At 43.9% G+C, this 13712-nt stretch overlaps 1 protein-coding gene across 3 annotated transcripts in view; it reads left to right on the top strand.

Annotated features, from left to right (window-relative positions):
* PCDH15 (protocadherin related 15) overlaps positions 1-13712 on the top strand; it is a 642625-nt gene that overhangs the window by 442491 nt on the left and 186422 nt on the right. For all 3 annotated transcript variants that reach the window (XM_071438580.1, XM_071438579.1, XM_071438578.1), the window contains 4 exons: positions 311-466; positions 9123-9242; positions 10679-10789; positions 13120-13290. In XM_071438580.1, coding sequence (XP_071294681.1) covers positions 311-466; positions 9123-9242; positions 10679-10789; positions 13120-13290 — 558 coding nt within the window. The remainder of the gene's footprint in view (positions 1-310; positions 467-9122; positions 9243-10678; positions 10790-13119; positions 13291-13712) is intronic.

The following is a 13712-nucleotide window of genomic DNA, read 5'->3' as shown; positions in this document are numbered from 1 at the left end:
AGAGGACAAGGTTAGGTTGGATATTGGGAAGGAATCGTTCCCTGTGATGAGGATGGTGGGGCAGTGGCACAGATTTCCCAGAGCAGCTGGGGCTGCCCCTGCATCCCTGGCAGTGCCCAAGGCCAGGTTGGACAGGGCTCTGAGCACCCTGGGACAGTGGAAGGTGCAGGGAGGGAAGGAGATGATCTTGAAGGTCCCTTCCCACCCAAGCCCTTCTGGGATCCGTTGAATTCCAATAACAATTAACCAAGGGCTCAGAGAGGTGCCATTTTCCAGGTCCCTTTCCCACAGCCTGTCTTTCCCCTTGCAGCCCCCCGTGTCCATCCAGTCCATCGTGGTGCAGGTGCAGTGTGTGAACAGGAAGGTGGGCACCATCATCAACCACGAGGTGCGCATCGTGGTGCGCGACCGCAACGACAACTCCCCGCAGTTCCAGCAGCAGCGCTACTACGTGGCCGTCAACGAGGTCAGAGCTTCCTCCTCCTCCTCCTCCTCCTTCTCCTTCTCCTTCTCCTTCTCCTTTGGGCGGGGTCACTGCTAAATCCCAGCTTTCACTGTCTCCTCCTTGAAAACCAAAAAAATACGGCTGTTTCTTGTTGTGCTCGTCGCTTCGGTAGGCTTCATCTAACATCTTATCCTGCGTCTTTTCCTTAAGGAATACAAAGACCCAGCAGAGTTTTCAGCAGGAATTTTGCAGAAGGCACCCAAATTTAAAGCAGTGTTTTCATGAATGAAGCGTTGTTTTCTGTTAAATTAAAGCACTTTTAACAACAAACCTATGTATGAGGAAAAGAAAGTTAAAAAACAGTTTAAAAAGGTTTATTAACAATGTTGAAGCTTGGCAAAATGCAGATGTGGTTTATTGATGATGCTCTGATGCCTGTGAAATGAATTATTTTATTTTCTGTTATTTATTATGTTATGGTTTGTTTGTTTGGGTTTTTTTTAATAGAGAACTGTGAATTGGACCACTGTATCATTTGAAGAAAAAAAAATTATTTTCTTCTTGAGCTGGTATAACTTCATTTCACTTTCCAGTGAAGTTTTTCATTCTGTTAGAGACTGAATAATCTGCCAATAAGCAGTACAAAAACCCCTGTGTTTTCAGGGTTAGCATGTCAGGGCTTTAGTAATGAGTAGAAACAGGGACTTACATGAAGTAATGGAAATTAAGAGGCCTGAAACTATGTGGAAAATGGAAAGATGGGTCAGTTTTGTGCAGATGAAGAGTGAAAGAAAGAATTATATTTAAGAAAATAAATTATATTAAATATGCAGCCTGGGTTTGCAGGATGGGGGGGTCTGTGAAAGAGTATGGCTGCTTTGATTTTAATAGACTGGATTTGGGGAAATTTCCTATTTTGTTGTGTTTGGGGGATTCAGCTTTTCAACATGTCCTTTTGTTGCCTCTGGTCTCAATGGCCACGCATGTGCCTTGGGAAAAGAGTGGGCCATTGATGAGGTGAGGCATAATCAACCCAAAAGTATGGAAGAAACCCCTCCCCAAAACCACACATCATATTGGACCTGCAACTGACATAAAGATAAGCAAGGTTTTTCAAACTTCCTGGTTTTAAATTAAATTAAATTTAAATTAAATTACAATATTTTTGGCACTCCAGCTGCCTGTGTGACTTCCCACTGAAATCTGGGAGCACTGGGAAGGTCCTCCATGGCCTTGTCCATGGTTTTCACATTGGCTTTCACACGGCCATGGAATTTCTCTGTTTCTACAGACCCAGTGCAGGAACGTTTCTGGTCCTGAGTAAAGGCAGCATCAGCCCAGGCCTGAAGTGCCTGTGTGGGTTGTGCTGCAGGGCCCAGATCACTTCCAAAACCTGCACCATTTCTGCAGGGAAACCAAAGACAGGCAGTATGGCTATGCTAAGAAAACAAGGATTTTCCATAATTAGCAAGAAGTCCAAAATGCGGAGTGCAAAATGCACCATTCCCAATTATTTGTGTTCAGAAGTTGAGCAAGCTTCTGAGGACACCAAGCATTTATTGGAATTATTGCTGGGCAAAATGCACTGTTGCTCTTTCCACCAGCTGCACCCTGATTTAATTAATTTCTTCTTTTTATTTTATCTCTGTTCCATGGATAACATCTGACGTGGCACCACTGTGCCCTTGAGCAGCACCCTGTGAGTTCATGCTCTCATTAATTAATTAACAAAAAAATAATTCACAAAGCATCTCAGACTCTCTCAAAGGTTTTAATGAGTGATTAAATGTTTTAATGCTCATTTATTCTGCTCATAATTGGTGCTGCCTCTGGTGAATTTAGCAACAGGAATGCACTGGGACGAAAGGTTTGTGGTTAATTTTTGCTTCTGTTTTCTGGTTGCTTGTAAACCGAAAAGTACAGAAATTTCTCTTGCATAAGGAACATAAAACAACTCAATGAAGGAGTAGATTTTATTGTGTTTTGGAGAAATTGAATGATTTTTATGTACCTATAGAAGACCCATGGGTAAAGGTGATCCTGAATTAAAATGTGCAGAGAAATTCATGTGAGTGGTTTGAAAACATGCCTTTTGCAGCTAAGAATCAAAATCTTCATTGCCTGGTGATTGAGGAATACTTTTTTGGTCAGATTTTAATTCTTCTGTTAAAAGTATGGAGCTGGGCTTGTCCTTGTCAGTGTTGATGGAGGCTGGAATGTTTGTTGGATGAGGTAGCTGAGCTGGGAATGACAGTGCTGGGATCCACATGAGGTTACAAACAAAATTGATTTGTTTAAAGTCTTAGTTGAAAACAATTTTTCTGTTTCTCCACCATTTTGGAGCCAGTTTTCCTTTTCCCTTCCTGGTGCTTTTACAAGTCCAGGTGTCTCAGCCAACTCCAACTGCTCTCCCAAGCATTAGGAATCTCCACATGGAAGCAAAAACAAGTGAAGGTTGATGTCACCATTTTTATGATAATGAGAAATCCTCTGCAGACCAAGTTTGTCTAACCCAGTTTCACGTGGACGTGGATATGGTGGCCCCTCCTTTCCTTCCTTCCACTCCTCCAGGTGTTTTGTAGCCTTTTTTTCCAGTGTGTTTTGCCTTGTGCCATAATTCCTCACTCTACTGCTTCAAACACCTTCATCTGGGCCCTCAGAACCCTGACACATCTCAAGACATAAAGAGTGTCTCTGGAACATTCTGTCTATTGTCCAGCAGTCCTTAGGGATTTGTTTCCTTCCATCATTCCCACACTTGTACCTATAGAAGACCCTTGGGTAAAGTTGATCCCAAATTAAAATGTGCAGAGAAATTCATGTGAGTGGATTGAAAACGTGCCTTTTGCAGCTAAGAATCAAAATCTTCATTGCCTGGTGATTGAGGAATACTTTTTTGGTCAGGATTTTAATTCTTCTCTTAAAAGTATGGGCTTGTCACATGGAGCTGGGCTTGTCCTTGTCAGTGTTGATGGAGGCTGGAATGTTGGTTGGATGAGGTGGCTGAGCTGGGAATGGCAGTGCTGGGATCCACATGAGGTTACAAACAAAATTGATTTGTTTAAAGTCTTAGTTGAAAACAATTTTTCTGTTTCTCCACCATTTTGGTGCCAGTTTTCCTTTTCCCTTCCTGGTGCTTTTACAAGTCCAGGTGTCTCAGCCAACTCCAACTGCTCTCCCAAGCATTAGGAATCTCCACATGGAAGCAAAAACAAGTGAAGGTTGATGTCACCATTTTTATGATAATGAGAAATCCTCTGCAGAGTTATTCCCTTGGTTTTTTGCATGACATATTTTTATTTATATAAAAATATCCCATTGTTATTCAGTTAGGAAAAACTCCTGACAATGACATTAGCCTGGGGCTAAATTTGACCGTACTGGTGACTTGAAGATTTGAGTTATTACCATACTAAACCCAAGTTCTGCAGCTAAGTTAAAATTCAGAAGAATTATGCAGCTCAGTTAATATTCTGCAGGCAAATATATGGCATTGCCACAAGGGGTTTAAATTTATGGAGCTTAATACAGGGATTAGGAAGAAAAATCTTGTACTGCTGAGGCCCAGTGGTGGTGTCTGTGTTTTGTGTTCAACACAACTTATCTGATCATTTTTATCTGAGCTAAATGCAGCTCCAGTTTTGCATTCCCTGGGTTTTATAAAACTGACTTTCTTTGCTCTTAGTTTTTCACTTTCCTGAGTCCTACAGAGCAAGTCAGGGGTGTTTGATAGCAGATTCTGTTTGGAAGTAGAGGTGGAGCCCCTAGAACACTGTTGAAGTCAGTATTTATTAAATGCATGTAACTTTAGAGCTGCTTTGGGGTTGGTTCATTTATTTAGTTCGGGGCTTTTTGTTTTCCTCCTTTAATTTAGCAGAGATTGGAATCCTTGGCAAAATAAGAACCTTTCTTGAACTTCAGCCATCTCAGAACTTTGGGTTTGGGCTGTTGAGAATTAGAACTTGTGCTGAATTTTCATTTCTGGTGGTGTAATTATTCCTTTTTCCTTGTGGTATCGAAATAATTAATCTCTGCAGGTAGACATCATCAAAAGAGTGTTAGCTCAGAATGATTAACTGTAAATCTGGCTTTGCTCTGCTCTTTTGGGCAACTCTGAAAAATTATTCATTTTTAACTTTGTAAATAGGCAATAATAGGGAAATTCATTGTCCAAATGTTTTATGGAAGAGCTGAATGCTTCTGTCTGCATCTTGACTTCTAATAGCCATTAATCACGCTGAAGGAAGTTTTTAAGTGCTACAGCTGTAGACTGTGCAAGAGGAAGATTTATTGTGTGCATCTCCTCTCTGTTTGTTTAATTGCATTCTTTTTGCAATCTTCCTTGTTTCGTGTCATCATGATTCTTTTCCACTGGATTGAGTTCCCACGGAGATGATTATCCTCAGGCTGTCACTGACACTCCTGGAATTGTCTCTTTGCAATCCCTAAAGTTTTCTTGTCATAAGGTAAAACACTTTGATGGTTAAACCCTTTGATGCACAACTTCAAGCCCTTTTCCTAGGACATACCAAAGGCTCCTATGGAGAAACAAAATTCCACTCTTTAGTGAAGGAATTTTTCTCAATATCCAAGCTGAGCCTCCCCTGGCCCAGCTTGAGGCCCTTTGCCCTTGTCCTGTCCCTGTTCCCTGGCACCACAGCCTGACCCTCCCTGAGCCTCCTTTTCTCCAGGCTAAAGTTGTATTTTATTAGGGGAACTGAGCTTCTCCTTGTTGTTCCAACAAGGAGGTGGCAGCAGTCTCTCAGAAATCCCTCACAAATTGTGGGAAAATGTATTATGACTGGCTAATGGTAAATACCATAGTAAAAATCAGCACAATGCTGAGATCTCTGTGTAAAAAATTTGTGAGGCTTGGAGTGCTGAGGGCCTCTCCCAGATGATTGGAGGTGGATTTGAAGTGTTAAGAGCTCATCTAAATTTTTTCTAAAGGCTGCAGGAATCTCTAATGTGAGATCTTGAGCGGGCTGGAAGTCACAGAATGATGGAATATCCTGAGCTGGGAGGGACCCACCAGGATCATCCACTCCAACCCCTGGCCCTGCACTGACACCCCAAAAATCCCACCCTGTGCATCCCTGAGAGCATTGTCCAAATGCTGCTGGAGCTCTGTCATGAAGGAATGGAGAGGATTCTTTTCCCCAGTGTTCTTTTCTAGTATCATTTGTGTTGCAAGAAAAAAAACTTGGATGAAATGGAAACGTGGGTGTCCTGAAGGTCTGCACATCTGCAGTCAGTTATTTTGGGTGCAATAGATCAAATGCAAGACTTCAGCTTTTGACTTTTACTGTTAGAGCATGGAATTGGAGTTCTGGTGTTTACTGATGTGTCATTTTTGCAACTGTCTCCTTTGTTATCACTTATTAATGTGCTTTATGGTGCTGGAGCCTTTTTATGTTGGCCACTATTTATCTGCACGCTGTCAGAAAGGGCTGGTGGGAGCTGTGCCAGCAGCTCCAGGGTGTCTGTCATCTCCTGGGCTGCCTGGATGTGACAGCATTTTTACAATATTTAATTTTAATAGTGTTAAGTATATGATTTTGGGTTTGGGTTTTTTTGTTTTTTTTTTTTATGGGACACCATCTGCAGTACGGTGTCCAGCACTGGGATCCCAAATACAAGAAAGGTGTGGATCAGTTGAAATGAGTCCAGAGGAGGCCATGGAGGGGCTGGAGCCCCTCTGCTCTGGAGACAGCTGGGGGTGCTCACCTGGAGAGGAGAAGGCTCCAGGGAGAGCTCAGAGCCCCTGCCAGAGCCTAAAGGGGCTCCAGGAGAGCTGGAGAGGGACTGGGGACAAGGATGGAGGGACAGGACACAGGGAATGGCTCCCAGTGCCAGAGGGCAGGGCTGGATGGGATATTGGGAATGAGGAATTGTTCCCTGGCAGGGTGGGCAGGCCCTGGCACAGGGTGCCCAGAGCAGCTGGGGCTGCCCCTGGATCCCTGGCAGTGCCCAAGGCCAGGCTGGAGCAGCTGGGACAGTGGAAGGTGTCCCTGCCATGGCAGGGATTGGGATTGGATGATCTTTAATGTCTTTTCCCACCCAAACCATTCTGTATTCTACATGTCTGATGTCTCCAGAGCTGCTCCTCTCAGATCCATCTGGGAGCACCAGGATTTTGTCCTGTTTGGCCAGCAGAAACCTGGGAGATTTCCATCCCATGCCACCCCATGACCAGCCAGCACCATGCCTGGCTCTTCCCACTAATGGAACCATTGTTTAAACAGGGATTAATTGGTTAAACTCCCTTATTTTGAGCTACAGGGTGTCAGTGCCCAGGTAGGACCTGAGGAGTCTCTGTGAGGAGAGGTGGGAGCTGCCCTGGAGTGAGGCATCCACAGCTCCAGCACTGGGCACATCCCAGCCCTCAGCCTGCCCCATGGAACTCAGGAAAACTGGGTTAAGAGAGAGGAAAAGGGGTTTAAGAGAGGAGAAAAGGGGTTAAGAGAAGTGAAAAGGGGTTTAAAAGAGAGGAAAAGGGGTATAAGAGAGGAGAAAAGGGGTTTAAGAGAGGGGAAAAGGGGTTTAAGAGAGGGGAGAAGGGGTTTAAGAGAGGGAGAAAAGGGCATTAAGAGAGGAGAAAAGGGGTTAAGAGAGGGGAAAAGGGGTTTAAGAGAGAGGAAAAGGGGTATAAGAGAGGAGAAAAGGAGTTAAGAGAGGAGAAAAGGAGTTAAGAGAGGGGGAAAAGGAGTTAAGAGAGGGGAAAATGGGTTAAGAGAGGGGGAAAGGTGTTTAAGAGAGGGGAAAAGGGGTTAAGAGGGGGGGAAAAGGGGTTAAGAGAGGGGGAAAGGGGTTTAAGAGAGGGGAAAATGGGTTAAGAGAGGGGGAAAGGTGTTTAAGAGAGGGGAAAAGGGGTTAAGAGGGGGGTAAAGGGGTTTAAGAGAGGGGAAAAGGGCGTTAAGAGAGGAGAAAAGGAGTTAAGAGAGGGGAAAATGGGTTAAGAGAGGGGGAAAGGTGTTTAAGAGAGGGGAAAAGGGGTTAAGAGGGGGGAAAAGGGGTTTAAGAGAGGGGAAAAGGGGTTTAAGAGAGGAGAAAAGGAGTTTAGAGAGGGGAAGAGGGGTTTAAGAGAGTGGAAACTGCCATGTGGCAGCAGGGAGTGAGGAGAAAATGGTGAGGAGGAGCTGGGAGTTACGGAGTGATGCTGAGCCTGGGATAGGGGACAGTGCTGCTGGTCTGTGTCCCTCTGTCCCCATCCCAGGGTATTTTTTGCTGGCAGGATGTTTAATCCATGTTCCCCACAGGCTCTGTCCTGCCTGGTGGTGTGGGACAGAGGCCACCCAGGCAGTGGGTGCCTGGTCTCCCTCTTTTCCCTCAGGAACACGGGATTTTCCTCTCCTGAGCTGTAGAGGAGGCAGCAGGGGGGTGCCTGAGTGGATATCAAGGCACAGGTTTTCCCAGTGGTGGGAAAACCCCCTGCAAACCATCCTGGAACTTTGCCCATCTGATTTTCAGGTTACTTTGGTCTTCTGTCCCCTTCTCCCACACACATCCCAACCCATTAGGGCACATTCAACTTCCTGCACCCACGTGTGACACTTCTGCTGCCTGCTCCAGAAGTAAATAAGCCAAGTTAGAAGCAAAACATGAACATAAAGAGTCGTGGTGTAAGTGTGTATAGTGGTGGTATTATAAATTAAACCCCACTTGTTTTATCATAAAAAGGCTTTGAATTGGTGGCTTTTATTTCAAAGATTCAGTATTGTCAGCCCTGAAAATGTTTCCCAGAGAAGTCTGCCAACCATTACACCCTAATTAGCAGCTTTATAAATAAAACAGGAACTATGAGTGCAGGAGGAAATGGGGAGTTAAGTCTTTGCTTTATTGTGAGCACTACAAAACAGGAACGTGAAATAACACCCACATCTGCACCAAATGCTGGAATCACTCTGTCCTTTGCCTCCTGCTCTTCTTCCAATACTTCAAACCTTTTTAGGCCCTCTGGGTTTAAATATGTGCAGCAGCTTTGGGTAAGCTCTGGAAGGAAGAAGAGGGGCCAGTGGGACTCTGGGAACTGAAGGGCCACAAATGTGGGGAGCACCAGGGAGCAAAGGTTGTGCTGAATCCACAAGTGTTTGTTCATTTGTTCCTCCCTTTCAGGTTGATTACTTGCAAAGTTTCCTGAATATTTAAATTCAGAAGCGATGACTCCCAAGAAATCTTCTGTCTTTGCTCTCAATGGGCCTTGATTTCGTGCTATTTATCTGCGTGAGGATAATTATAAATGGATTCATTTTCAAACCATCATTTAATGGGTATTCAATTGCTGCCAAGGCAATATTGGAGCAACAGCATCACTCCTGTGTTTGCTCAAAGCCATGGAGCTCTATGGGTGTTTGTGTTTGCATGTAACAATATTAATCTGGCTCTGTTCACGTTGCTATGAAGATGCTGTCAAATAAGTTCTGTTTACATTTGCAGCTCATCCTTGTTTTCCTTCCTGAGTCTGAAAAAGGAGCTTTTATTTGGTTTAATCTATATTTATTTCATGGGTTCTTTCAGGTTTAAAAAGTGTTTTTATCTTTTTTTGTGTTTTTTGGGTTTTTTTTAAAGATGAAATTCTGTCTTGATGCTTTATAGGCCAGAGCTAGGAGGAAAAATAAGGTTAAAATTAACTTTAAAACCCCAAGGTTTTAATAGGGATCTCTTGCTGTTCTTGCAGTTAACTCCAGTTGGAACAACCATCTTCACAGGATTTTCTGGAAACAATGGTGCTATTGACATTGATGATGGTCCCAATGGCCAGATAGAATATGTCATCCAGTACAATCCTAATGACAAGGTACAGCCACTCACATTTTTTCCCTCCATTCATTTATATTTATATTTATATTTATATTTATATTTATATTTATATTTATATTTATATTTATATTTATATTTATATTTATATTGTGAAGTGGTAAATGAACAAGAGGTTGCTGTTGGATATAAAGAAATGTTTTCCTTCACATCAAGTATTTTCTCTGCCCATGAGCTCTGTAACCACAGATGAATTTACCTTCCCTCTCATTGCCTTGCTGTCAGCAGCTGGATCATTTCACTTTCAGTAATGCCCAGAGAAATTGTCTATCCCGTTCCTGGAGGTGTCCAAGGCCAGGTTGGATTTTGGGGCTTGGAGGAACCTGGAATAGTGGAAGGTGTCCCTGCCCATGGCAGGGCTGTCTCTGGATGGGCTTTAAGATCTCTTCCAACCCAAATCATTCTGGGATTCCATGATTTCTGTTTTGCCTCAGTATAAAGCCCCTTGTTGATTTCCCCCCTTGGGATAAAATACTTTATCCCAAAAGATGAGTGTCAAACTCAGACTATCTCTAGTTATTTATCAGTCTGGGATGCATTCCCAATCCTGTTTTCCTGCCCACCACGGATTCCCCATGCTGCACAGAGAACTTAACACTCATTCTCATTTATTTACTGAAAAAAAACCTTTCATTTTTAGCAGTTATTTAGGCTCTTCAAGGAAAAAGGCCTTGCTCTGTGATGTAAAGAAACAACATTCCTGTGTGCCTCTGCTGTGTTTGGAATCTTGTATTGCTGTTGCCTATTCAAAATACTTAAATACTGACTATCTTCAGCACCAAGAGATTGAAGCATGGAAAGATGGGGTTTATTTTTTAATTAGATTAATTTGATAATCTCAGGTCAGAAATGTGTGCCCTCCTGCCAGGTTTTCCCCCAGCTTTGTCACCTGAGTCAGGGGAAGCAAATAGATGGAACAAATTGTATTTCACTCCATTTAACATCTGCATTTACCCTGAAATGTGAATTTCCTCGGATAGGAACGTATGCATGAACTGGCACCTAAACGCTGATGTTCTCTGCTTGTTTAGCACTTCATTGCCCTCATGAAAGGCAGAATAAAGAGCAGATAAGTACAATGATGTGGATTTCTTATCTCTGCTGCTTGAGCACTTGATTTGAATGCACCACTGCAAATTCAGGATGGCAAAGGGGAAAGAAGCAGATTCAGTCAGACTTTTGTGGTTGGAAGTAGTAACAGATAGGTGAAGAACCCAGGAGAATTCTGTTATTCATTACTGGAGGGTTCTTCAGGAGGGAACTGGGTGGGGAGAAAACATGGAAAGTTTTATAATCTCTGATCTGAAGGGCAGATGCAGCCTTGGAATACCAGCCAAAGGATCATCCCATCGTGGCCCAGCTACAACACAACTTTGAGGCATGTTCAATGTTATTGTGCTGTTTTCTCATTTGCAGACTTCCAACAGGACCTTTGATATTCCTCTCACTTTGTCCGGAGCAGTAGTTCTGAGGGAAAGACTAAATTATGAAGAAAAGACTCGTTATTTTGTCATTGTTCAAGCAAATGTGAGTATAAATCTCTTGAAGGCTATTTGTGCCCCTGATTTAGGTGTGAGTTTAGTTTCCTTCCCAAGGAAAGGCAGAGCCTTGTTGAAATAGCAGCTCTGATAAATCCTCTTCTGCTGAAGATCTAATTTAAGATTTATCCAGGCTGTTGAAAGCTCAGGCATATTATTACTGCTTAAAAAAGCTTGCTCAGTGTGTGACAAGCCAACCTTTTTGGCACAAGGAGCAACTTGCAAATGTGCAGTGCAGCCCATGCAGAAAAGTGCAGCCTCATGGCACTAAATGTCCCATTTTCCAACAAATCTGGCAAGGCTAATTGTCACTCAGATGAGTTTAATGGACACAATTTCATTGTATTCTTCAGGCTGGAAATGCATTTTGTTATAAAGAGGTGATTTTTCCTTCAAGTCATACTGCAAGTGTATGGAGAGGTTTTTCCAGAGTGGCTGGCAGTGGATAACTGAAAAGTGATGTATAAACTGTATCTCAGATATCTGTCATCAGAGGGGGGTTTTGATGCCCTTGAGGGCTGTGAAAGGTTTTTCTCCCTTTTTGTCCTTCTGATAACAACTGAAATGAAAACTTCTCTTCTGTTGTTCACTGTTGTGATACATCTTTGTTCATGGGAAATTATATTTGCTCTGAAGCAACAGGAGATCCTGAATCCACACCTCCACATTCCTGTCATCTCACTAGCACAGAAGTGCAGATACATTTTGCAGTCTCTCTTCTTACCTATTTTGTGGCATGTTCAGCATTCTGCCAGCAGAAGCCAGGCTCCAAGGGTGGCTCAATGCTCCTTGTCCCTGTGCCCCTGGGCTCAGGTGAGACCCCACCTGCAGAGCTGCCCCAGCACAGGAGGGAGCTGGAGCTGCTGCAGAGAGCCCAGGGCAGGCACCAGGATGGGCAGAGGGATGGAGCAGCTCTGCTGGGAGGAAAGGCTGGCACAGCTGGGGCTGCTCAGCTTTGGGGTGGCCTCACTGTGGCCTTCCAGGATCTGAAGGAGCTGGCAAGAAGGATGGAGAGAGACTTTTCCAAGGGATGGAGTGCCAGGACATGGGGGAATGGCTTCAAACTGACAGAAAGCAGGGTTATATGGGATATTGGGAAGGAATTCCTTCCTGTGAGCATGGGGAGGCCCTGGCACAGGGTGCCCAGAGCAGCTGGGGCTGCCCCTGGATCCCTGGCAGTGCCCAAGGCCAGGCTGGACACTGGGGCTTGGAGCAGCCTGGGACAGTGGGAGGTGTCCCTGCCCATGGCAGGGGTGGCATGGATGGGATTTAAGTTCTTCCCAACCCAAATCATTCTGGGATTCTATAACCCCACAGGCTGCAGTGAATTTTCTCTGGTGTGTACTGTGCAATCACATTGCTCTGATTACACTGTCAGTGCTTTGTTGTCCTTGCATCCTGAAGATACTGCTGGAAATTAATTACTCTCTATGTGCTTTGATCCAGAATTACTCAGAGGCACTTACTGGAGGAATGGAGAAATGGTTTAGTTGATGATGAAAGCTGCTCCTTGTAGCTGGGATTGTTTTTCATCACTGGCTGTGAAGAAAGCTGAATGCAGAAATTCCCATATTTACTCTAAATGTGAAGCTGGTGCAAGAACTGAGTGAACTGCAAAATAGGAAAAAAACAATATGCATTTTCATATTCAATCCAATTTAGAGCAATGGGCTCTTCATCTTACATAGATGATGTTATTCAACAGCATAAATTAAAAAAACAAATTTAATAATTCCTTTTTTTCTTTCAGTGTTACATTAGAAAAGGAGGGAAAGATGTAATTCATGGGACATATTCCCTCCCAAGGTTTTAGCTTTGCAAAGGAGAGCTCATGCAGCAGTTCCTCTGTGGAAATGGGAATATTTTTGAGTATTTTAAACAAAATATTAGCTAGCCATGATGTTTCTTCACTAAAGGAAGAAAGAAGACTTGAACTGTTGCTAATGTGTACTTTGGGTATAACCACAACAATTTCTGGTTATAAATAAGGCACGGGGCCTTTTTATGTTCTACAAACACGCTGCATTATTGTAGTTTTAGAAAAGCTGTAGTTTTCCCAGGCTGTGTTATTTCTGAGCTCTAGATGTCTTGCAGTATTGCTTCAATTTTTCCCCTAATTTTACTTGTGAGCCTTTCAGGCTGCAGGTCTGAGGCTGAAGTTCCTGTAATCACTCCTGGAACATGGATAATTCTCACACTTACATGTTTTATCCTCAGCCTTGCTTAAAACCTTTGGGGTGGTTCTTTTTAGGAGGTTTTTTTTTCCAGGAGATTCTGAGTTCAGGGAGTCTCACCAGCTGGACCTGCTTTGCTCCACAGGACCGAGCCCAGAACCTGAACGAGCGGAGGACGAGCACGACCACGCTGACCGTGGACGTGCTGGATGGGGACGATTTGGGACCAATGTTCCTGCCCTGTGTGCTGGTGAACAACACCCGGGACTGCAGACCCCTCACCTACCAAGCCAGCCTGCCTGAGCTCACAGACCCTGTAAGTCCTCTGGGATCTTTCCAGGGGTTTATCTGTTTTGCCTGTCATCTTCTCCTGTGAGCTAGAAGGTGCTCGATGCCGTGTTTTGTGAGCCAAGCAAGAGGAAGCCAAGGTGAGATGCATGTGGGGATGATGGTGAAATTCCAGCTTGGATCCAGTGCCAAACTGCCCATTGGCTGCAAGGGCTGAGTCTTGTAGAAATTTGGTACAATTTGGAATTGCCTTTCCTGATCTGTCTCCTTTTGCTCTCAAAATATCCCCAAGAAGCGCTTTTGGGAGGGGACTTGATGTTACTCCATTGAGGGTTGTTATAAACCACAGGAGAAAGATTTTTGGGAACAGGAAGCATTAGTCACTGACCCCTGAAAGGATTTTTGTTGCAATTACCAGGTTCTGATCAAGAGGCAGTGAAGAGCAGTGGG

Source organism: Agelaius tricolor, unplaced genomic scaffold, assembly GCF_023055355.1.
Source record: "Agelaius tricolor isolate 1412-34295 unplaced genomic scaffold, bAgeTri1.0.p SCAF_13, whole genome shotgun sequence".
NCBI lineage: Eukaryota > Metazoa > Chordata > Aves > Passeriformes > Icteridae > Agelaius > Agelaius tricolor.
This window is presented reverse-complemented; position numbering and strand designations above follow the sequence as displayed.